Source organism: Anabrus simplex, chromosome 5, assembly GCF_040414725.1.
Source record: "Anabrus simplex isolate iqAnaSimp1 chromosome 5, ASM4041472v1, whole genome shotgun sequence".
NCBI lineage: Eukaryota > Metazoa > Arthropoda > Insecta > Orthoptera > Tettigoniidae > Anabrus > Anabrus simplex.
The window spans coordinates 96,824,490-96,849,722 of NC_090269.1; the positions used below are offsets into that span (position 1 = coordinate 96,824,490).

At 40.3% G+C, this 25,233-nt stretch overlaps 1 protein-coding gene across 4 annotated transcripts in view; it reads right to left on the bottom strand.

Moving 5' to 3' along the window:
- The window catches only part of LOC136873792 (kelch-like protein diablo), a 273,434-nt gene that overhangs the window by 185,935 nt on the left and 62,266 nt on the right, over positions 1 to 25,233 (bottom strand). For all 4 annotated transcript variants that reach the window (XR_010860175.2, XM_067147027.2, XM_067147028.2 and 1 more), the window contains exon 4: positions 20,957 to 21,128. Coding sequence is in view for 3 of the 4 variants with exons in the window: in XM_067147027.2 (XP_067003128.1) it covers positions 20,957 to 21,128 (172 nt within the window). In the remaining variant the exon portion in view is untranslated. The remainder of the gene's footprint in view (positions 1 to 20,956; positions 21,129 to 25,233) is intronic.

Genomic DNA, 25,233 nt, shown 5'->3' on the forward strand with positions numbered 1-25,233 from the left:
CTTTATTTGATCTTTCCCTCCTGATATAAAAGAAAGCCAAGTATCAAGTTAATTTTAAAAAAGACAGACACATGTACAACGCTTTTAAAACATTGCCAGAACAATTTCTACAGCAAATCTCTTTACAATCTATACAATTAGTTACTGACTCTTATCTTAACCTTTCACATGACTGCCACTATTTTTTGAGCTATTTTTTTTTATGAAACCAATCGTAGGTGTGATACATCGATTTTCATGCTTTTGCCCGAATTTTTTTTAACAACTTATAGCTAAGATCAGGCTCAACCTTATTCTAAACTGAAATACCAAGTTTCATTAAAATCCACCCATCCATTTTTCCACGATGCTGTAACAGACACAGACAAATACTGTATTAAACTGAACTCGATATAGGTCATCACAATGATGTCAATATTCATGTCAGAATACAATATTAACAAATTGGAATGTACAATATTAACAGATTGGAATGTTGCATATAAAAGCAATGCTATCATAGGGAATGTTCATCAAATGAAAAACGGCATAGTTTCTCACTTTTCAGGAATAGTACTACACTGACGCAGGAATAGTACTACACTGACGTTTGAACCATGCCAAATTCCAGAGATGGAATGATCTGACCACAGATACTGGTGAACATTGCTTTACCATTTTCCATTAAGGGTGTACACTACCCATTCCTATAAGAGCCTCATAGCAGGGAACGAATAGGTTGAATACTATGGTGAACCAGTGTGTCATGTACCAGTAGTTATCAGAACATGTACAAACCAGAGGAATGGCATGCTAAAATAGAAAGTTATTTAACTTCCCAGATTCTATAAACACCACTTTGCATTTACTGTTTTAGGTAACATGTTCTAGAATGATAATCTATGGTTTCAATTTTATGATACTTCGACTTAAATAAGTTTTCTTTGTGCTGCTTTTCGTTGTGAGCCATAGTTGGAGTTTCTCTCTTCAGTAACCAGCATAATCTGCCAGCATATTCTTGTTTCATTTCCTTTAGATCCTTATGGAATCTTTATCCTTGCTCTTTGCTTAGCGTTCCTAGGTTCTGAGGGAATCATTTGGGAAGAAGAGAAGAGATGTGAACCTGTTAAGAAGGGTAAAATGACCTCAGACCCTGTTTATTATACAAGGGAAATAAGAAAATTAAAAAGAAAATGTAGAATAGTAAACAGGAAAATCAAAGAGTGTAGGGAGAGTAGAGAAACTAGAAAACAGCTAATGAGGGAACTGAATAGAGTGAAAAAGGAAGCAAAAGAGAATTATATGAATGGCATACTTCAAGAGGGTAATGACCACAAAGGGAAATGGAAGAAAACTGTATTCATATATCAGGAATCAAAAAGGAAAAGGAATCCAAATTCCTACAATGGTGGGAGAAGGGGGTGAACACTATTTAACAGATACTGAGAAAGCAAACCTATTTAGTAGGGAATTCAGAGATTCAGTATATGATTGTCAGGAGTTGGAAACCGAAACAGAAGATAGAGAGGGGGAGAGACAGAGGGAAACAAGAAGCTTCTCATTCACAAATGAAGATATTTTCAGAGAAATCCAACTGCTTCAGCAAGGAAAAGCAGCAGGAAGTGATCAAATTACTGGGGAGGTATTAAAGACAATGGGGTGGTACATAGTGCCTTATTTAAAATTTCTCTTTGACTATGTCATAAATAATAGTGTAATACCAAAGGAATGGAAGGAATCTATAATAATACCAATTTATAAAGGAAAGGGTGATAAAAGGAAACCAGAGAACTACAGACCAATCAGCCGGACCAGTATAGTTTGTAAAACACTGGAGAGTTTAATATCAAAGTACATCAGAGGGATATGTGATAATAAAAATTGGTTCATGAGGAGCCAGTATGGCTTTAGAAAGAAATTTTCTTGTGAGGCACAACTGGTGGGATTTCAGCAGGAGATATCAGATCAATTGGATTCAAGAGGCCAGTTAGATTGCATAGCCATAGATCTTTCCAAAACCTTTGATAGAGTGGAACATGGAATTTTATTTGTACCAGGTGGTACACCTCCACGCCGCTAATTCAAACTTTGCGCCAGTTGAAACTCCTCTACTGGAGGAAGCCTGAACTTTATCTACTGTGTTAATTCTCAAGTTTCTCAGAAGATGTCCCTACTTGTAAATTTTGAAGTTTCTGAATTGGGTCGTTTTCGATGTATTTTTGTTTTGCCTGTAGTAAGAAGTGTGGACATTCTCTTCTAGATGGCACTACTGAAGGACTACAATTATGCACCCTAGTGCGAAGTGAAAGAACTGTGTTTTTGGAGAAATTTTGGGTTCATAAGTTTGTTCTTTGTTAAATTTCTTTCAGTCATTGTTTAAGTGGGCAATATTAACCCTTTCTTTCCGCCAGTTTTGAATTTGACCAATAAGGAATTTCTGTAATTAATAAGGTGTTTCTTCTTCGTCTAGTGTAGTAGTTTTTGCCATTACCCAATAAAAGGCTTGTGGGCGGGTGTTCTCATTCCTGAAACGCCTCGAACTTTCCACGAGGGTATAGAAACTGCTGATTTTCGGGTCTCCGGGCCACTTCAGTAACATCTATTTTTGTGTAAATTATGTAGCAGGGGGCGGGAAGCCACCAGGTAATGGCCTTTTAATAACTTATTTTCTTGCTAGCTCAGCAGTTTAACTCTCGGGGCAGGTCCGAAGCCTTTGACCATGTAACTTTCCTCTAAAATGTAAAGACACTTGGTATCAATTCTATCTTTTTAAACTACAAATTGGGATAGAGAGTGCTTAACCCTCTCGAGCTCCCACTCATATTGCTTTGAGGTGAACTTATTTTCACAACCGTTTCTTCCCTTCTAATGTAATGTAAATCGTTTTCTTATATAAGTCACCTCTTTAGTATGGGATTAGCCCTTGCATTAGCGGCCTAGTGCCAAGTAGGTTATAGTAAAGTATATTAGGAGTGCAGTTTCGCCTCCTCTCAAGTTGGTATTTTGGAGGCCACGTAATTGTCCTGTTTCTTCACTGAATAGGCCTCAGTAGGTTGGGTATTTTTACCCCTGTGTTATTTGTGTTTGGAGGTCAACTTGAAAGTGGAGTTTGGTGTGGCCTTTGATAGGCTTGAACTTAAGAGCGAGTCGCTCTTTCTTAAAATTTGTTTCTGCGTGCCTCGAGGAGGCTTTACTGTGTAATTGGGAGCAAGAGCTCCTGGGCATGATTGGGGTCTTCTGCCCCTTTGTTGAATCTTGTATATAGTAAAGTTGGGCTCACTGCTCAAGAATTGTGTGTCTGGCTCTCGGAGCCCAAATCCTGTAACACTGTAATTGTACATTCTCGATTGGTTGCTTTGCTACTCTGTACCTGCCACTCTTGTTATTTCTTGATTTTGCAAAGAAAATATAACCTTGTTAAATTAACTTTAATTTCGTATTTTGAGACCTGTTCACCCCAGCACCTTCTTTCACCTCTGCACATCCACAACATTCCGTAACACTATTAAAGAAATTGGAGGGAATAGGATTGGACGTAAGGGTTACACATTGGATAAAAACATTTCTAAATTCAAGGGTTCAGAAAGTCAAAGTAGGAAATAATGTATCACGGGAAGAGAAAGTGTGGAAGGGAATTGCACAGGGTAGTATAATCGGTCCGTTACTTTTCTTAATATACGTAAATGATTTAGGGAACAATATAACATCAAAAATAAGATTGTACGCAGATGACATAATTGTTTATAGGGAAATAAATAATATTGAGGATTGTTCAGAATTACAAAGGGACCTTGACAGTCTCCAACAATGGGCTGAATAGAATAATATGAAGATTAATGGAGGCAAATCAATTGTCACAACATTTACAAACAGGAGCTTAAAAACTGAATTTAAATATACTTTGAATGAGGTAATTGTCCCAAAAGATGGCAAGCACAAATACTTAGGTGTGAGATTTGAAAGTAATTTGCACTGGAAGGGTCACATTGATGACATTGTTGGGAAAGCATACAGATCATTACATGTCATAATGAGGCTACTTAAAGGATGCAACAAAGAATTAAAAGAGAAGTTACTTAGGTATGGTTCGTCCATTATTGGAATATGCAAACAGTGTTTGGGATCCTCACCAAGAATACCTAATAAAAGAAATAGATAGTGTGCAGAGGAAAGCAGCAAGACTTGTAACAGGGGATTTCAGGAGAAAGAGTAGTGTATCAGAAATGTTAAAGGAACTTGGGTGGGAAACTTTAAGTAAGAGAAGGGAGAAAACTAGACTTATAGGATTATATAGAGCCTATACAGGAGAAGAAGCATGGGGAGATTTCCGTGAGAGGCTTAAGTTGGAAAATAATTATATCGGCAGGACTGACCACAAATATAAAATTAGAAGGAATTTTGGCAAAAGCGATTGGGGTAAATTTTCATTCATTGGGAAGGGTGTGAAGGAGTGGAACAGTTTACCAGGGGTAGTATTTGATCCTTTTCCAAAATCTGTACAGATATTCAAGAAGAGAATAAACTGCAACAGAGAAAATAAATGAAATGTTAGAGGGCATTCCACCAGTGCAGGTTAATGTTAATAAAAAATGTGTGTGAATAAATTAATTCCATCCCCTGGTCTAAGGAGTTTGGACAGCCAAAGTAGGGGACTGCCTGTAGTGGTGAAGTACAGTGGGGACTTCGAAGGCCCTGGGACCGCTACGGTAGCTGTGAAGGCCCTTCAGGAACTCTGAAAAGTGGTGGCAAAAGGGGCTCTGGTTAAGACACAGCAGGTTGTTATGCTACTTAGGTTCCAGAATGGGTAAAAAAAAAAAAAAAAAAATAAGTAAACAAATGCAATGTAAATTTTAATGTTATACCAGTTGTATAGTATCATTTGAAGTAATTCCACATACTGTAAATCAGTTGACTATATTTGTAAGTAGTACAGGAGATATTATAAGTAGAATTTTGTAAACAATATAATTTTATTACGGATGAGCCGTGTGTTTAATAGAAAAAATTGTTAGCATAAATTGTATAATATTGTATTTTGGGAAAATATTATTCTCTTGTTAATTTAATATCTAGTGCTTGACAATAATGTATTTTAGTGTACCATTTGCCACCGAGGTAGACACCTCATTTGCAAATAAAGAGATTTTGATTTTTGATTTGATTTGAATAGTCCAGATGTCAATGTACTCATACTGTAGTATAAATCTTGGAAAGAAACAAGTATTCCTTCCACCATTTGTTTGCATTCTGGATCCTTTATGTTATCAAGAAATTTTTTAAATACATCCCGAAATACTTTCGATGCCGACTGTTCTGCTGCACACTTAACATCTTCAAAATTAGCATCAGAAAGAAGTTTTTGATATCTGAACCTGTGAAGATACCCTCTTTGATTTTGGCATTACTGATTCCTGGGAATCACTGACACTGGTACTGAAAGCATTCATCTTTATTGTTTATAGCTGTAACGATTTTCTTCATATGCGCTAGTTTGATATGGACGTAACAGTAAGTTAGTGTATAGGACACTTATAAAGACAAAAATCTCTTTTCACTAGCAAGCAAAGTAAGACTCAGACTGCGGTGCACAAAACACTGCAACAGAACAGGGTCACTCATCAAACCCTGTCGTTGTTGCCTCCATATTATGAGCATGATTATACAGGGTACTTACAAGGGTTAGACAAGACTGTAATCTTTCACCTTTGTTGTTCATTACATGGATCATCTGCTGAAAGGTAATAAGTGGCAGGGAGGGATTCAGTTAGGTGGAAATGTAGTAAGTAGTCTGGCATATGCTGATGACTTGGTCTAAATGGCAGATTGTGCCGAAAGCCTGCAGTCTAATATCTTGAAACTTGAAAATAGGTGCAATGAGTATGGTATGAAAATTAGCCTTTCAAAAACTAAATTGATGTCATTTGGTAAGAAATTCAACAGAACTGAATGTCAGATTGCTGACACAAAACTGGAACAGGTAGATAATTTCAAGTATTTGGGATGTGTGTTCTCCCAGGGTGGTAATATATTAAGTGAGACTGAATCAAGGTGTAGTAAAGCTAATGCAGTGAGTTCGCAGTTGCGATGAACGGTATTCTGTAACAACGAAGTCAACTGCCAGATGAAACAGTCTTTACATCGGTCTGTTTTCAGACCAACTTTCCTGTATGGGAGCGAAAGCTGGGTGAACTAAGGATATCATTCATTAGTTGGAAGTAACAGACATGAAAGTAGCAAGAATGATTGCTGGTACAAACAGGTGGGAAAAATGGCAGGAGGGTACTCAGAATAAGGAAATAAAGGCGAAGTTAGGAATGAACTCAATGGATGAAGCTGTACGCATAAACTGGCTTCAGTGGTGGGGTCATGTGATGATAGGTTACCTAGGAGAATAATGGACTCTGTTATGGAAGGTACGAGAAGTAGAGGGATACCAAGACAACGATGGTTAGACTCAGTTTCTAACGATTTAAATATACTGAACGCTGAAAAGCATAACGGTCTATAATGATGATGTATGTATTATGTATGTTATACACAGGACACTAGGAAAGTTTTGCAATACGCAAAAATGGTTGGCTGGACAACCCTGTTATGGTGAGGGATGAAAAGAGGGGTGAAAACCGATCTAAAAGACAGCAAGGCGCAACCTTCACACCAGTTGCTACCAAGCAGTGGGACTGAAAGCAAGTTAAGATGTCATTGTGGTCTAAAGGTGAACATCGCGCAATTATCCGCTACAATTTTGCTCGTGGATTAACTGTTGACCAGTGCCTGGAAGAAATTACTCCTGTGCTGGGGAAAGACTGTCCACATCGAACAACAATTTTTCGCTGATACGTAGGTGGATCAAAAGGTTAGTTGCACTACGCGCCCCAGCAGTGCGCTGTGTATCGCAAACGTGGGCACAGCGGAGAAAGGGACAGAAACAGCCCACACGTCTGTTAGGCAGGTCGCTGTGGTGTCTCGTACAGTATTGTGTGAATAGTGGCCAAATGCAATGGCGCGACAACTGGACGTTCACTCCAAATATGAGATGCATGCAACAATCTGATTCCTATGGGTCAAAAGGAAGAATTGGACGGACATTCATCGTGAAATTAGTGCTGTGTATGGGGAGCGGGCCATTTCCCGGCAAGGTATCAAAAAGTGGTGTCAGCAATTCGAAGCTGGACGCACGGATATCACGGACAACCATCGTGAAGGCAAGCCTGCAACGTCCAGGACCCGTGCAAAGGCCAACAGTGTGAATGCAATCATCAGACAGAACTGGCGCATTAAACTGAGAGAAATCGCGACACAGCTGAACATGTCATATGGCAGTATGTTCACCATTGTTCACAAGGACCTTGGATATCGCAAGCTGTGTTAAAGATGGGTCCCACGTCTTCCCACCGATGAGCACAAGGGACAACATTTCCAATCCTTGCTGGCATTTTTGCAACGCTATGCCGCAGACGGCAACGGATTTCTGCGGCGAATCGCCACAGGTGACGAAACTTGGGTCCACCACTTCACTCCAGAAATGAAGCGAACACCAATGGAATGGGTGCATACCTCATCACCACAACGAAAGAAGGCCAAGGTTCAACCTTCAGCCGGTAAGGTTATGGCGACAGTGCTCTTTGACGCGGAGGGTTTGCTGCACGTGGAATTCATGCCGAAAGGAACGACGATCAATGCGGCGTCGTACTGTCAAATGTTGCACCGGTTGCGTAAAGCGATTAAAGAGAAGCGCCGGGGTGAAATGTGCGCCGGTGTGATTTTGTTGCACGATAATGCAACACCTCACAAGGTCCGCCAAACGAGAGAACTGTTGCAGCGTTTCAAGTGGGAGGTCTGGCAACATCCACCCTACAGTCCCGACCTAGCACCATGTGACTTTCATCTGTTCGGTAAGCTTAAAGTGGAGCTCGGTGGTCGACGTTTCCAGACCAATGTGGTTGCAGACCGCTGGAGGAAATTTCTATGCATCCGGCATCGACAAGTTGGTTGTGCGTTCGCAGAAATGTTTGGAGTCTCTTGGAAACTATGTGGAAAAGTGACGTTACAGTGTATGTCGTAATAGTCGTGTTGCTGTTGTATAGGTGGTTATTTTCTGATCTGCCCTCGTACAAAGAGTTCCAGAGGGGAAATTTTGGGGTTGAAGACGATCCTCGTTCTGGACGACCATCTGAATCAGTGACTGAGGAAAACATTGAAGCTATGAGGAAAATGTTGCAGCAAGAGAGGCGGATGACATATCGGCAGGTAGAAGAGACCCTCCACATCCCTGCACTAGCTATTCATTCAATTCTACACGACCATCTCTATGTTAGAGAGGTTTGTTCCCTTTGGGTGCCCTATTCACTTTCAGAGGAACAAAGGGCACATCGAATGAAATGGTGCCGAGAAGTGCTAAAACAGCTTGAAAATGGGACTTCGCATAACGTCAATAGCATCGTTACAGGTGACGAAACTTGGCTTTATTATTATGATATCCCAACAAAAACCCAGAACAAGATGTGGCTGTTTGGAGATGGGAGTACTCCTGTGACTGTGAAAAAGTCAAGGTCAGTGAAGAAAAGGATGATTGCAGTATTCTTCACTAAACGGGGCATCCTGACTCGGGTTGTGCTAGAAACACAAAGGACAGTTACTGCAAAGTGGTACAGTGAGACCTGTCTGCCTCAGGTCATCCAGGCTCTCAAGGAGCTCCGTCCAAAGTCAGGGTTCAACACTTCGCTCTTGCATCACGACAATGCTCCCGCACATTGTGCTAATGTATCAATGGATTTTCTTGCCAGATCAGGTTTGACTGTGCTTGATCACCCTCCATACAGTCCTGATCTTGCCCCATGTGACTTCGCACTCTTCCCAGAAGTGAAGATGAAGCTGAAAGGGCGGCGTTTTGCATTCGAAGAGGAGCTTCTGGCAGCATGGGATCAAGAGTGTGAAAATGTAACCGAAGAAAAGTGGCAGAGTTGGTTCAGTGACTGGTTTCAACATATGGAGAAGTGTATTGAGTGTGGTGGAAATTATTTTGAAAAAGTCTAAAGCGTTCACACACACTGCAAAACTTCCCAAGTGCTCTTTGTACAGGGTTGACAGGTGGCTGCACAAGATCACATTATTAAATGAATCCAGAAATCTTATTTAAAGGAACACTTCTACTAACACCGAGCTCGATAGCTGCAGTCGCTTAAGTGCGGCCAGTATCCAGTATTCGGGAGATAGTAGGTTCGAACCCCACTGTCGGCAGCCCTGAAAATGGTTTTCCATTTCACACCAGGCAAATGCTGGGGCTGTACCTTAATTAAGGCCACGGCTGCTTCCTTCCCACTTCTAGACCTTTCCTGTCCCATCATCGCCATAAGACCCTATCTGTGTCGGTGAGACGTAAAGCAACTATCAAAAAAAAAAAAAAAAAATTCTACTGAGGTAATGAGAGCATTAGTGCATGTGCATAAAAAATGTAAAAACATGATATCAGATTTTACAGAAATTTAATGTGATGTGGGAAAATTAATGTCAGATTCTGATTCAGGATACAGAATACAGTACAGTACAGGATGGTGGCAATGAAACCATCATAGGTCAGTGTTCTGTTAAGAAAAGTAAGTGAGTTTCATGTTTCTGAGAGTGATAATGACAGTTCTAGTGAAGTGAATGTAGATGAAATCGAGAATGAAGGTGATGAAAATGGCAGTGAATCAGACAATGGTGGGAGAGTTTATTGCCCAGCTAACCCGGACTTCATAAAGAAACTACACAATTTGATTAATGGTTTTTCACCTCCTACAGATAAGAAACCATCTATTCCCACTCATTTTTTGACACTATTGTTACAACAATGCCACCTATGATACAAGGCCGCTACACTAACGAGAACACAGCTGCTGACGCCACACCTTTGCGGTCTAGCCGAGTGATAGTATCCATGTTGTTTGGAGGTGTCTGAATGTAATCTTCGTACCGAAACACGTGGGTTTGGTACTGTTACGATGGATATATTTATCAGTTTAAGGAAATAGAATTATGCCTTGTAAATGTTGAGTCCCACCACGTAAGGGCAATTATTCAGCTGTACCAAAAGTGAATGTTTTTCTCTTTCAGAGTCATGAACATTTCAAAGAGAAATGGATTAACCCGACGAGTGCTACGCCTGCCTATAGACAGGCTGACACGGCTGGTCCAGCACTGCTATGCCCATCTATAGACGCTGCACAAGAACTTTAATTCTTTTTAGTTTCCTGGTTCACTCTCGAGTGCCAATTCGATCTCTGGCATATTCTGCCATCTTTTGGGCATTATGTAGCACTAACTGATCATGGCTTATAGCTTCGAGAAGTATCTCACAGAGCTTTTTGTAGACGTCTGTAGAGTTCATCTGTGATGTATACAAGTACGGCGAAACAACAAGCTAGTTGCTCTCGCAGCGATGTTATTTCAGATCAAAGAATCACATGTAACATCACATGTAAGATCAAAGAATCATTCGGTTATTAACCACAACGGAAAGTGATGATGAAGATGATGATTTTAATGAATTGCTAAGTGACCTTGAAAGTGAAAATGATACAGAACATGCTGAAAATACTGTAAGTGAGAAAGAAACAGAGCCTTTCTAAACAAAAGAAGAAAAACACGGTGAGCTCAAAAGCTATTTAATCGCTATTTTTGTTGCGGATGGTTGACTTATCTCCACCAGACTTTCAAGTAACTGTGACAGACTCTGGGAACCAAGTAGTGTTTGATGACAACCCCAAAATCATTGATTTTTTTAAAAACTTTTGTGCCAGTGGAGTTAGTGCAGCTGGTTGTTGATGAAACAAATCAGTATCACAAACAACTGGTGGAAAACATTGAGCTGTCACCACATTCCAGGTTTATAAATTATTTTAAAATATCCACTTATGTACTCATAAGGAGTTACATGTATTAGCTGCCTACAGATTTTAGGAAATTATTTTTATTTTGGGCTCTTTATATAGTATAAAGATGATGTACGCGTGGGCACAAAAAGTGTCATTTTGTTTTCTCTCAAAATAATACTGAACATAAGTGTAGGATTTTCCATTTGCATTTATATTTATAAAGAACCAACATTTACAAATATAATCCCAAAAATAAGGTTTCCTATTTTTTTATAAATACATAGACCTGTTTAATTCTACAATGGTTTGCATCATTTTACAGCTTGAACATAATCACCATTTTGGTGGATGCATTTTTGTAGACGCTGAGACAATTTTTGTATGCCAATGTCATACCAGCTCGCCGCCATGCTGTTCAGGAAGTTGTGAACCTCATCTTTCACCTCGTCGTCGGTGCTGGCACCCATCTTGCGCACACCTTCCGGTATTTCAAGTTTTCCATTAAAATTCTGTGAGCAGCGCTTCGGGAAACCTCAGGAACCAAAATGTAGAGATCATCCAGGGTGATCCGCCGATCTTCACGCATGATTTGCTCAACCTTCACAACTGTCTTGATGGAAATTGACGGTCTCCCGCTCCTTTGTTCGTCGTGAATTTCAGTCCAACTGGCTGCAAACTCTCTACACCACTTACGAACATTTTTGACATCCATGCACTTATAATGTAGAGTTTGAGGGATGTTCCATCATTCAACACATTGCAACAATTTATTCAATTATAAGAAGACCGGTTTCAACTCCCATGGAGTCATCATCAGTTCTTGGTAAAAATTAAATTAAGGGAAAATCTGATAACAATCATCATAACGAAAAATCCTTGTACCTATAGGTGGTTGCATGGAAATACATCATTGGGTTGGGAGTCGAAACCGGTCTTCTTATAATTGAATAAATTGTTGCAATGTGTTGAATGGTGGAACATCCCTCAAACTCTACATTATTGGTTAAACGTCAACACGGAAATGAAGATAGTAAATTACGATCCATGCACTTGGCAGTAACATCCAATGGGAGCTCCATTCTCAACGGCTGCCAAACGAAGACTGAGTGCCTCAGTCAGCGAGCACATGTTTATATGCGAGCGCAGGAAACACTCTTCACAATATTGTGACCATGAACAGAGTTCTGAATTTATAATAAAATACGAGACCTTATTCTTGGGATTACCCTCGTATAAACATTTTAAGCTAATCACCCCACTGATAAGTTAAAAACTGAGGCTTCTACAAAAAAAAAAAAAAAAAAAAAAAAAAAGTTAACATATGAATGGAAAAACTCAGCACCGAGGTACCAAACAGTCAACTGGTAACTCAGCACTTAAAAAGGTTAAAACTATCCACCAGGATGAATTTGTGCTGTCCAAACAATCTGTGGTGAGTTTAAGATTTCCTGGTTTAATTTTCTGAGTGTTATTTGAGTTATTTTACTCCCTGTTGTTAATATATACAATACAATAAATTACCAAATGATTAGGCATAGAACTATCTACAGCTCCTAACTTCACCGGCTTGAAATTATCAATAGGTTATTACGATGTGCATTATCCTATGTTACTTGACTTAGTAAATATGATATATTGCTAATATAGTGTGCAGAATATGGAAATACTTCCTGCTTTTCAGGTCTGTGAACTAAATTTCCAGGCCACTGATATTGAGAGAACTACTTCAATGCATGGCACTAAGAATGGAAGATTATTAACATCACTTCTAGGATGAAACCTCGACTCAAGAAAGAGGGGTTGTATGTTCTACAGTACATGTGATTATAGTTAAATACCTATGATAATACCAGGATTTTCACTATCGTAGGCCAAAGTGTTGTACATAAAACAACAGCTTATTACTGATATTATTTCACAAGCAGTTCCAACACAGCAGCCTGGATATCCCTCATATATTTCCAGACCTTCAACATCAAGAGAAGATCATAAGAACTGCAGTGAACGACTGGAAGATACATTTATGAAGTCCAGTATCAAGGAAAGCCTTATTGTTCTGGAAGAATGCATTAAAAGAATTTCTTTTTAGTAACCTAAACATACTTCTCGCAAAGATTAAATTACAGCCTGAGTGGGTGATGGTGAAAAAAGATTATCATGTGTCTTATGTTGATACGTGATTTTCCAAAGACCAAGATTTTGTGTTATATTGTTATCAATGAAGAATTATTTTTACCAGTGTTTACTGAAGGTGCACCGATGAATCAGGTAGGCAGTACAAAACTTCCAGTAATTGTAACTGACACTAACCAATTACATTCTATATTTGAAGATGGGATCATTAATTTGAGGAGTTTTCAAATTTAATATGCAAGATATTCACACTATGTAGGACATGTTGAGTAGTTTACTTAATTGTAGGCCTGATAAAGCAGAGGGGGATCAATTTTTGATGGAACAGCTGTGTTTTCTCAAGTGTACTAAAATCCAATTTAAGGTACTCATGGAAATCTCTTGTGTACTAGTCTCTTGTGCAGTCAATAACACCTCATGGTCATTGATACTCAAGAAGTTTATCTGGTATGATACTTCCTCGTAAGAACATACTGAGTAGAGTTAGTAGTAACTTTCTACCTCCCTAATTAACGAATTGAGGTCACCTAACCTTTTTGAGTTATCTTGCTAGAAAAGTTGAATTTTTAGATGATAAAGAGGTTCTTTTAATGGATGAAATTCACTTAAAATCTCAATTTGATTCAGGGTGAAAATATTGTAGGTTATGCAGAAGGTACTTTTCAGTGTGCTGTTAGTGCCTATGTTTTCATGGTCCATAGTTTAGATTCGAAGTATTTAGATGTAGCCCATATTCTGCCAGTAAAAAAACTTTAAGGCTTGCACTTGCACACATTCACTAAGATAGTGATCTTAAGGTTAGAGGAGATAGGACTTCAGGTATTTCGTATGACTTCTGATAATAATTCAATCAATAAGAGGACTATCGCCTTCTTTACTGATTCTTCTGAAATGAAAATTAGATATGACCATCCCAAACAAAGTGTGACTGAGAGACATCTGTGTTTTATATTTGACAGTGTGCATGTTTTAAATGTAATGGAATAATTGGCTCAATCAGAAGGGACAAGTAATGACATTTCATCAGTTCAGTGATAATGTTACAGAACAAGTAAATCTTTGGAATCCTTGAAATCACTTCATGCTTTACAACAAGATATGCAACAGGCTCTCGATGTTATTGGGGATGGTGACACGGATGACCTGAATAAAAAAGTACTTCTTGTATTATTCCAAAAGGGGGGGGTTACAGTTCTTATAGATTTATTAGATAATTTAAGCGCACCTATTAAGGTATTTGTATCTGCTGCTGATCAAATTCATGATGATAGAATTTATGAATATGATAGAAATAGCTTCATCAGTCAGGCAAGTAGAAGTAGCTCATATGTTCCAAGTCCAGATGTAGTAACATGTGTATCCTATGTGTTTGCTGTAACACAAATAAATCCCAGATGACAAAGAAGAGTTGTCCTTGAATAAAACAAGTCGGCAAACATGTTGTACCAGATTTCACTTCCAAATATACTGGTGATATTATCTATGATGTAGATTCCATTGTATATACATCTGTAAATATTTTGTTAAATAATTACAAAAGAAATGCAATGACTGTGCAAAGGAAAGATCTACCATCTATTAGAAGATTTAAGTGTTCCTACAATTGTGTATGTAGTTTCCTTTTTAGAACCACTAATGTTTATCAGAATAGTCATTTCCTCCTCTCACCTCCCTGCTTTTATTTCTTCCTTCATTAGCAGCCCTATATTTCCAATATAATTACGCCAATGATAGTGATAAAAGACCACTGATTAACTCTCAAATAATGATAAAATAGTCCAGAAGGTTGTTGATCCATACGGTGGTGTGTTGTATGTTATGACTTATCATCTTTTTGAGAAAAGGGAATGTATATCACTTGTTAAAGTATAATTCGGAAAATGAGTATCTGTTTTCAATGTTCATGGGAGTTCAACAGTGTACTAAATGCTACATGACGTCGTACTCCTCAATACTCGGTAGGCCGTACAGTAATGACTTAACATTTTGAGTGTAGCGGCCTTGTATCCTAGATGGTACTGGTTACAACAAATTGCTGATGAGACTAACCACTATGCCAGAGAAAGAATACAAACGAACATACCACTGAGGGTGAGGAGCATCTGGGCTACTGGGATTGATACGACACTTGCAGAAATGAGGACTTTTCTTGGTGCAATACTAAACATGGCCATGAATCCTAAACCAGATAATATGTACGCTTATTTTGATGTAGAAGATTATTTGGAAGGGAAGTTCAAACAGTATTATGTTCCAGGGCGTAAATTCTATAGATGAAAGCACAGTGGGCTTCAAAGTGTTACAATCCCCTACTAACAAGGGAACATACACAAAGGTGAAGTCGCCGATCGCGATGAAACTTAGCAAACACATTGAGGTACATGTAAAAACAAAGCCAGCATCAATTTTAGGCGCCAACATTCATTAGCGCGTTAACTAAGGGACCTAAAAGTTGCGACATTTCAAGTTCCGCGCGATCAGCGATGAATACCTGCTGGCCAATGCTAAGCTGGCACACACACACCCTCTGCACCGCCTTTTACCCTCCAAGTGGTTCTCCCCGGCACGTTCCCCTCCCTTCTCCTCGCGCTGGCCGGCTGCTTGGCTGTGGAACGAGACCGGCGCTATATTTTGCTTCTTTACGTACTATAATTATTGAAATCCTTTAAATCACGTTCCGTTTCACACATAATGATAATAAATAACCTAAACGTATTTACTAATATTTTATGCAAATGTTATATTTTCATTCCTGCTAATTCCGGTGAGTTGCCAATTCGTGGGTACAACCCCAAGTTAAGCACTATCGGGCGTGGACAAACGTGGTATAAGGTACCGCGTCCGACCTAGGCTTAAATTATTATTTACGTCTGAAACACCTTGAAGCTGTCGGTAGTGTCATTTAGAGTGGACATACATATGAAATTTATTAAAATAAATCACCCACCTTGAAACAACATTACATATCCTTTTATTTAAAGAAATTACGTGCCCGGGTAGAGGATCGCAATGAATGTAATGAGATGTTTTACCTCGGCATATCAAAATATGGTTACAGGTCCAGACCTTCTTTTCATGTCCACTCCCCTACCCCCATTTTGTGTACGCTATCAGTTGTGTCATAACGAAACGAAATCGCGAACAACAGCAATTATAAACTCCGAGTTAGAAACTGCTGGCATTTCCCGTATTACGTACTCTGGTATAAGGAATCTAGATAGAATGTTTTTATTTGTGCTTGTATTGAACGATGTATTTATGTTTTGCAGTGGAAGGCACAACACATTTCAATTGAAGCCATGGTTGTCGAACATAAATCAATTAAATACATAGACAACTTTGATATGAGTATGACATGGAATGATTGACGTAATAAGCAACGTCTTTAAAAAGAACTAAAGATGTGCATTTATATATGACCGAGCTCGATAGCTGCAGTCGCCTAAGTGCGGTCAGTATCCAGTAATCGGGAGATGGTGGGTTCGAGCCCCACTGTCGGCAGCCCTGAAGATGGTTTTCCGTGGTTTCCCATTTTCACACCAGGCAAATGCCGGGGCTGTACCTTAATTAAGGCCACGGCCGCTTCCTTCCAATTCCTAGGCCTTTCCTATCCCATCGTCGCCATAAGACATATCTGTGTCGGTGCGACGTAAAGCAAAATCGCATTTATATATGCAGTAGATATACCATAATCACAGGCAGAGCTGTAGTCCTACTTACTCGTACTTTTGCGCTATAGCTGACAGAGGTCTATGTATTCAACAAGTAGGCATATTAAAGTATCACACTACAGTCTTCTGGGTAAAATGGCAGTTACATACGTAAAAGTGTACATGGCTATTGTACGAACTGGTACAACAACAAAAAATTACAAGGCACCACAATAAATGACTCCATATACATTACATCGGGCAAACTCCTCGTCAATAATAGTAAGCAAAAACAATTTATGGTCTATTCGACACATTACAAAATAGTGAAAAGACGACTGAAACAAAACACAATTAACAACAGGCACCATACTTTTCTCAAGGGACGTATGCTTTACAATAGTGGTGTTCCTCGTAGAAGTGTGCGACGCACAAGTCCTATGTACACCACGCACATTTGACAAAACCAGTATTCGGGCACAAAGAACATACCAAGCCAACACTGTCAAAGGAATACACTACCGGGTGTTCGAATTGTCCAGGATGATCATCAAGGTACCCACTGCGGTACCACGAGTACTTCCACATGTTTATGAATCGAGGAGATGTCAGCTGGAAATGTAACAGTGATTGCAACTTTAAGATGGTGTTACGGTGATGCAGCACGATGCCGGTATTCATAAGTCGCAGCCCGGAATACATTCGTCTGGTGTATGTTTTCCAAATCCGAAACCCATACACGTCAAATGGCTGACAAACGGCTGTAGCGCCGGCTGGAATCTTCATAACTTCAACTTCCGTGCCATGAACAAGCGCATTGTGGCCAGAGAAAGAATCTAACAATAAAATATTTTGTCCATCGGGTAAACTTGGTTTCAAGATGTCATTATACCAGGTCTGAATTTCTGCTTTGCCCATCTTTCCAGACGTGGTGCACACGACATGAATATTTTCGTGTGAAAATATTCGTTTCTTAACAAGGGAACCAAAAACACCATTTCTTTCCTTTAAAACGATTAGCAACGGGGAGAGTAGCTCACCTTCTGCTGACATGGTAGGCATAATCGTGTAGCTGTGCGTAGTAGAGGGAATTGATTGGACCACCGTGCTAATCGACTTTTCTCCTCGGCGCGCTAATGTTCTGCCGGTGTACATTTCCAAATTAAAGCCGCTTTGGTCGCTGTTAAAAACATGTGATGGGCTGTATAACTGTATTTTTTCTTTTACGTTTTCCACAAACATTTGGGCTTCCGCCATAACGTCACTTTCCTTATCAAGTTTTCTCGTTGTTGTCACGACAGTAATTTTTCGGGATGTGATCCCAAATTTCTTTTTGAAGTCGTACACCCAGCGTGAGGACGCTTTAAAGTCATGGAGCCCGCGAGAGCGGGCACTTTGCATTGCCCAGTGTTTGATTGTGGCGTCATAGATGGTAGACGTACGGTACTCCGCGTCAAGGTTTTTCTTGCAATCCATCGCAATAAGACCAAATTTGTCTCGGAGAGAGCCTCCTTCATCCAAAACTTTTTTCCAGGCGGAGAGCTGTGACACACTATGTAAACGACGGAAGTGCTTTTGCACAGTTGTAAATTTAAGATTTTTCCGTTTTCCACTCCTCCAGTAGTTGATTGCTCTTGTTTTATACTGTAAGTCTACGGTGTCCGCCGAACTGGCACTGTCTTGGCTTCGTCCCGGTTCTGGCTCGCTATATTCAATATCCTTTTCGGTTTCCTCCGACTGATCAGACTTGTACGTCAAACTTGTAACGTCCTCCAAATAGAGACTGTCACCTTCAAGACAGCAACTTATAAGCTCTGAAAAAAAATTAAACACATAACTAAAATACATGTTGTTATGTGTATATGTATTGACAGGAACAACGGAGAACACAACTGTTCGTTTAAAAACAACGAGAGTGTTATCGGTAATGAAATGAAATGTCGTATGGCTTTTAGTGCCGGGATATCCCAGGACGGGTTCGGCTCGCCAAGTGCAGGTCTTTCTATTTGACACCCGTAGGCGACCTGCGCGTCGTGATGAGGATGAAATGATGATGAAGGCAACACATACACCCAGCCCCCGTGCCGTAGGATTCAACCAATTAAGGTTACAATCCCCGACCCGGCCGGGAATCGAACCCGGGGCCCTCTGAACCGAAGGCCAGTACGCTCACCGTTCAGCCAGCGAGTCGGACAGAGTTATCGGTATCAACATATCATAAACCTACAATTTCACATGCAGCGCAAAAGACCACGCTTCAAGCTACGTTATTACGGCCTATGTCTGCAGTGTGACATCTCCCCGTGAGCGTCAAAACCTATTTGACAATAGTTGACTGCTTAACACTCACCCTCAATCGCGTCATAAAGCTGCAGCTCCCGAAAGTTCAGCGGACCGTCTTCACCGTGACTTCCGTGCTTTGCTTGAAGATGAAAAATAATTTTTGACACGCTCAGTGACATTGCCCTTAAGGACTCGTCGCAAACGTTTTCATAAATATTTCATAAAATGTACACTGCCCATACAATGTGGAAATTCCAAGGGAGAGCTATGAGGACGGCTGATAGCGTACGCAGTGTAGCACAGGTTCTGTTCGACAGCTAAGCAGACGGCAGCGCGGGGAGAGGGAAACGAGTGGTGCTGAACCAGGCCGTGCGGTGGGGAGGAGGAGCAGAGGTGTGGCACAAAGCAGTGTTCCGGCTAAGCATTGGTCAGGAGGAATTCATCGCTGTTTGCGCGGAACTTGAAATGTCGCAACTTTTAGGCCCCTTAGTTAACGCGTTAATGAATGTTGGCGCCTAAAATTGATGCTGGCTTTGTTTTTACATGTACCTCAATGTGTTTGCTAAGTTTCATCGCGATCGGCGACTTCACCTTTGTGTATGTTCCCTTGTAAGTGGAGACTGAGCATATTTGCAGCTGCAGACTCATTCCTTTGTACTATGATTCTACCAAAACAAATGCACTAACACAGCCAAATCATCCATAACAAGAACTCTTCAGTTATGCTAACAAATGCTTCAGAAAATGAATGAATGTCTTTCAGAGTTGGACATCTACAGGCAGTCAGGACCTCAGCCAATCACCAATCCCTAAGTTATAAGAGGTATGTTGCAAACACAGGAACATTAAAAAATGGTGCCAGTTCAGAATTCATGGCAAGCATGTAGTCCTATACAAAAAATATCCATTGGCTAACAGATGGCTCAAATCTGGTGAAGGACTGAGTAGTGCACACTTTCGGTCTGAAGAAACATGCAAGTTAGGATGGTGCCTCATTGGCTCTCAAAATTCTACAAAATCATTTATACAATCCCTATTAATCTAAATTAGCTGTGAATCAGTCTTGATGTGAATGCCATCATATTGCAGGATAATGTAGCAACTCTGAGAGCTCTTCGTGGAAGGAGTCAGGACGGCAACCGTTGCAGACAGTGTAACGAAACAAACATGTCCTTGGCTCTTGTCAACATGGTGAACTCTTGTGGAATACAAGACACCACCTGATAAGGAGCAAGATAGTGGCAGCCCTGGCTGCGAAGAACTACGAAGTGAATGAGGAAGTCTACTGTATTACAGAAAATCAAGGTACACACAGTACTGATATCCTAGCAATTGACAGGAAAGAACTAGATCAGGATTTATTATTGATCCCACTGTACGGTTTGAGTCTGACGAACATCAACTGACGGCATTCGATCAAGAGAAGGAGGTTATCTATTAGCTAAGAGCAAACTATATTTTCAAACCTTCTATGACCTCAACAATGTCACAATAACAGGTCTGCTGATAGGGTGTAGAGGCACCATTCCAAAACAGACAGTTAATTCAGGAAGTTGCCTTAAAGGCTCTCAAACGCACTCTTCAAATCCTATAAAATTATTTATACAATCTCTATTAATTTAAATTAGCTGTGAATCGATCTTGTGAATGTCAATTTGTCATTTTCTTTAATAGCCAAATTTATGTATAAAAATACGGACACACAGACTTATACGGTATGCTTTTGTCATAATATAAATAAATTATGTAGGAAAACATAAGGTCATAGAGGTGTTGGGAAGAAGACGAGCATCCTGGTATGGAAATTGGGAAACAGTCAAAACTGGATGGGTATATGAAACCCTCAGAAGCTACTCCCCCTTGCAGAACACAAAGACAAATACTTCAGACAGATACCCAACACCAGAAGAAAAAACAACAAAGTGTGTACTGTATGTAATTGTTGTGTTCTTATTAATTTGCATGCCACTGTAGTTATGGCCAAGGGGAGAAATTGCACTGTTCCAGCTGTTCACCTTATGGTTAATTCTCACAATAAAATCATCAAGGACTTACTTTGTGAAAATCTGCTCTCCGTTGTTCTGGGTTGTGGTTAAACCAACGTATGACAGCTTGAAAAACAGTCTCCTCTCGTTCAACCTGAAGTTCATCACTGCTGATGAACTCGACCAGCTTCGCAGGAGACAGGCCCAGGAATTCTTCCCCGTGACCGACTTCCCAGAAATTTCTAGAATAATCAATGTTTATCAGGTCCAGATAAGAACAAACTGTCATCTACACAAAGTTTATATAGTTCTCAGTTCTTCCTACACAACCCATAACAAAAACATACTCATCATACTAATATTTTATGGAAATCCTTAATAGAATCATCATACACAGAAAGATAACAACATGAAAGGAACATAAAATACAATAAACATAATGACAGGTCATTGTGCAAGGAGAGAGCAACAAAAAGAGGAGATGAGGACAACCATAAAAACGCTAGTATTTTCTTCACACTTGCAACTTCTGACAGATTTGGTTCTCTCATCAGTACTAGTTCTTCTACATCTATTTCTTCTTAGCCCTGACAAGCTTGTTTCTACTCCCCTGCTTCATAAGGAGAGTAGGCTTCAACATTCACTCTATTTTCTAGTTTGACCGTGTCTCCTCCTTCTACTGCTACCTCTTCTCACAAAAACCCACAATTCTGTTTACTCTATTATTTGTTCTTATTCATGTACCTATGTTACTATATATGACTTGATTTGTCATTTCTGTTACTCATGTTGATCTGATGGGTTCTTTCTTGTGTTTGTCCTGTGTTCCTTGTCTTTCATCTTTTTGTCACTTCCTTGTTCCTGTGTTTATGACTTTCTTCCTATCTACACTTCCCACATCAAGACTCAAGATCTGTTAAGATGGCCTCCCAGCGGGTACAGAGGGCACTAGGAAAGTTTTACAATATGTTAAAATGGTTGGCTGGTTACCCCTGTTATGGTGAGGGATGAAAAGAGGGGTGAAAACCGGTCTAGAAGACAACAAGGCGTGACCTTCACACCAGTTGTTACCAAGCAGTGGGATTGAAAGCAAGTTAAGATGTCAGTGTGCTCTAAAGGTGAATATCGCGCAATTATCTGCTACAGTTTTGCTCGTGGATTAACTGTTGACCAGTGCCTGGAAGAAACGACTCCTGTGCTGGGGAAAGACTGTCCACATCGGACAACAATTTTCCACTGGTACAAAGAGTTCCAGAAGGGAAATTTTGGGGTTAAGACGATCCTCATTCTGGGCAACCGTCTGAATCAGTGACTGAGGAGAACATTGAAGCTGTGAGGAAAATGTTGCAGCAAGAGAGGCGGTTGAAATATCAGCAGGTAGAAGAGACCCTCCACCAGCTATTCATTCAGTTCTACACGACCATCTCTATGTTAGAAAGGTTTGTTCCCTTTGGGTGCCCCATTCACTTTCAGAGGAACAAAGGGCACATCGAGTGAAATGGTGCCGAGAAATGCTAAAACAGTTTGAAAATGGGACTTGGCGTAACGTCAACAGCATCATTACAAGTGACGAAACTTGGCTTTATTACTACGATGTCCCAACAAAATCCCAGAACAAGGTGTGGCTGTTTGAAGATGAGGGTACTCCTGTGACTGTGCGAAAATCAAGGTCAGTGAAGAAAAGGATGATTGCAGTATTCTTCACTAAATGGGGCATCCTGACTTGGGTTGTGCTAGAAACACATCCTGATCTTGCCCCATGTGACTTCGCACTCTTCCCAGAAGTGAAGATGAAGCTGAAAGGGCGGCGTTTTGCATCTGACGAGGAGCTTTTGGCCGCATGGGATCAAGAGTGTGAAAATGTAACCAAAGAAAAGTGGCACAGTTGGTTCAGTGAATGGTTTCGATGTATGGAGAAGTGTATTGAGTGTGGCGGAAATTATTTTGAAAAAGTCTAAAGCGTTTGCTCCTCTCTAAAGAACCAGAGAAACAAGGAAATGCCATTTGGTCCTTGTTTCAATGACGGTGAAATCCTGACATTCACCTCCCCGCGCTAGAGAGGGGTCAACGACTGCATATAAAAATAATATTTTATATCAGGCGGCTAACGAATGAAGGGACCAATTATCTCCCGGTATAAGGAGATCCCTATACCAAGTGCCAACAGTCTCTTTGAGAGTGGATGAGCGGGTATGGATAAGGGCACTCTATTGTCCTGGGGACAAGAAATTGTTCCCAAAGGTGGAGGAACCAGTTCGGTCAACGGCATTAGGATGCAGAAGGCAACGGGAAACTACTGCATTAAAGATCCTGAGAGATATTCCAATAAATCCACATGGCATGGCTGCAACGTCAAGATCGGAGCTGGCCGTGTGGATCGTCTACCTCCGTTTGGAGACGGCGGCTTAAGAAGAAGAAAGCGTTCACTCACATTGCAAAACTTTCCTAGTGCCCTTTGTATTACACACCATCTTCCTGACGAAGCTAGGTAGCAGGGTCAGAGAAGAAATGGATGTAAAAGAACTGGGAGTTCATCTATTTGAAGACGGCAGTGCACGAACATGGGAAGATTGTATTCCCCTTTTGTCTTTTCACGTTCATCCACGTCTATCTTTTCCGTTACTCCCTGTTCTGATGATGCGCAGTCACTGTGATTATCCTATGCCAATATATGACTTATAATGAATCCTTTCTTGTACATATTAAATTAAATTCACCAAACTATATTCACACTAACTGAGAAGAACAAAAGTTCTGAAGAAGAGAGATATACAAGGTTTGGTAACTGTGTTAGATCGTCTGAGAAACCTGACGTATGGAAAATTCAAGATGTGTGTTGGAAGGCCATGGCAATGTGCATCTCAGTACTAGCATCAAACGGGCTTGAAACAGAGCAGCCAACAGCATGGGAGTGGGGCAAATGATTTACACACAAAAAAATGCAGATTTGTTGTACTTATCAATTATCATGGCCAGACTAAACAAACAGATATCATTCGAAATGTCACCCAGAACATCAACACATCGCTACCAACAATGGGGAATGCATTTAATACCACTTTGGTTGCAACAAAGTGTACCACCTGCCGCCAAGGCTTCTTCAGGTTTGGAACGACATCAAAGTTGTATAGACTGAGATTCTGGTAAATAGGGAGGATGTTCTAAAATTTCCCGTCCCAACTGCTGTAAAAGGTCTTTGACGAGAGCTGCAGTGTGGATTGCAGAGTTATTATGAAGGAGTATGATGTTGTCCAGCAATGCAAGATGTTTCTGCTAAAGTTTACAATGCATATAGCCCTGCAGAAATGTGTGGTAATACTGAACAATGATAGTGTGGCTCTTACAGACAGGATGATACTCAAGAATACCTTGGCTGTCATACATAAAATTAACACGACCTTCGTGGGCAATGGATTCTACTGCACCTTTTGTCGCCATGATGATGCTGGATAACACAATTCAGCCAAGTGATGCTTCAGTTCTGGTTCATATGTTTGCACCAGATCTTGTCAATTGCTATAATGCAATTGAGCATATCATTCCCTTCGCACTGAAATACAGCAGGTCTCGTATCACATCCATTTCTCCATCTCCATTAACTGATGTGGCAACTACTTTGAACAATTCTTGCACACCTTCTTGTTCTGTCATAAAATGCAGAACAATGCTGACCCAAACATACCTGTATGTGTTGATAATTCATGCACAGTCCAATGTTGGTCTTCTGTTAAATACTGCTCAATGGCCTCAATGTCCACTGCACACCTGGTCTTCAGTTGCTATCTGTCCATACTGGAACATTTTGGTATGTTCAATATGGCACTGCTGTATCACTCCCAGATTCTTGTAGCTCTGCATGACATTGACTTGCATTTCTACCACAGAGAACTGCAATTTTCACATATGACTGCTGTTCTACTCTATTTATATCCATCTTAGAGCATAGCCAGATGCATACTGACTGTATCGAGTGCTAGTATCTAGCTACCATGCCCACAAATCAGTGGCATATACTAAGTCCAAGATGTGGGCTACCACCACTAGACTTACGCTACCCCTTTTCGATGGTTGGTTTCGTGAATGGCAAGCATTTTAAGAGTTTTGAGCTGCAGCCAATAGCCAACGGAATAGCCTGCTGTTGTCAAGGCTGATTCACAAGCTACTGCCATGGCCTCTGCTACTGTCAATACTTAACACCTGATCAGTGGAGATGGTAGCCTAAGGTTTAGCAAAAAGTCTGACTTTGTGGCTAAATGGATAGAATACTTGTCTTTAGTCCAATGGCCCCGGTTCAGTTCTCAGAATCAACCCCCTCGTACTGTTAATTCCCCTAGCTAGGGGACCGGG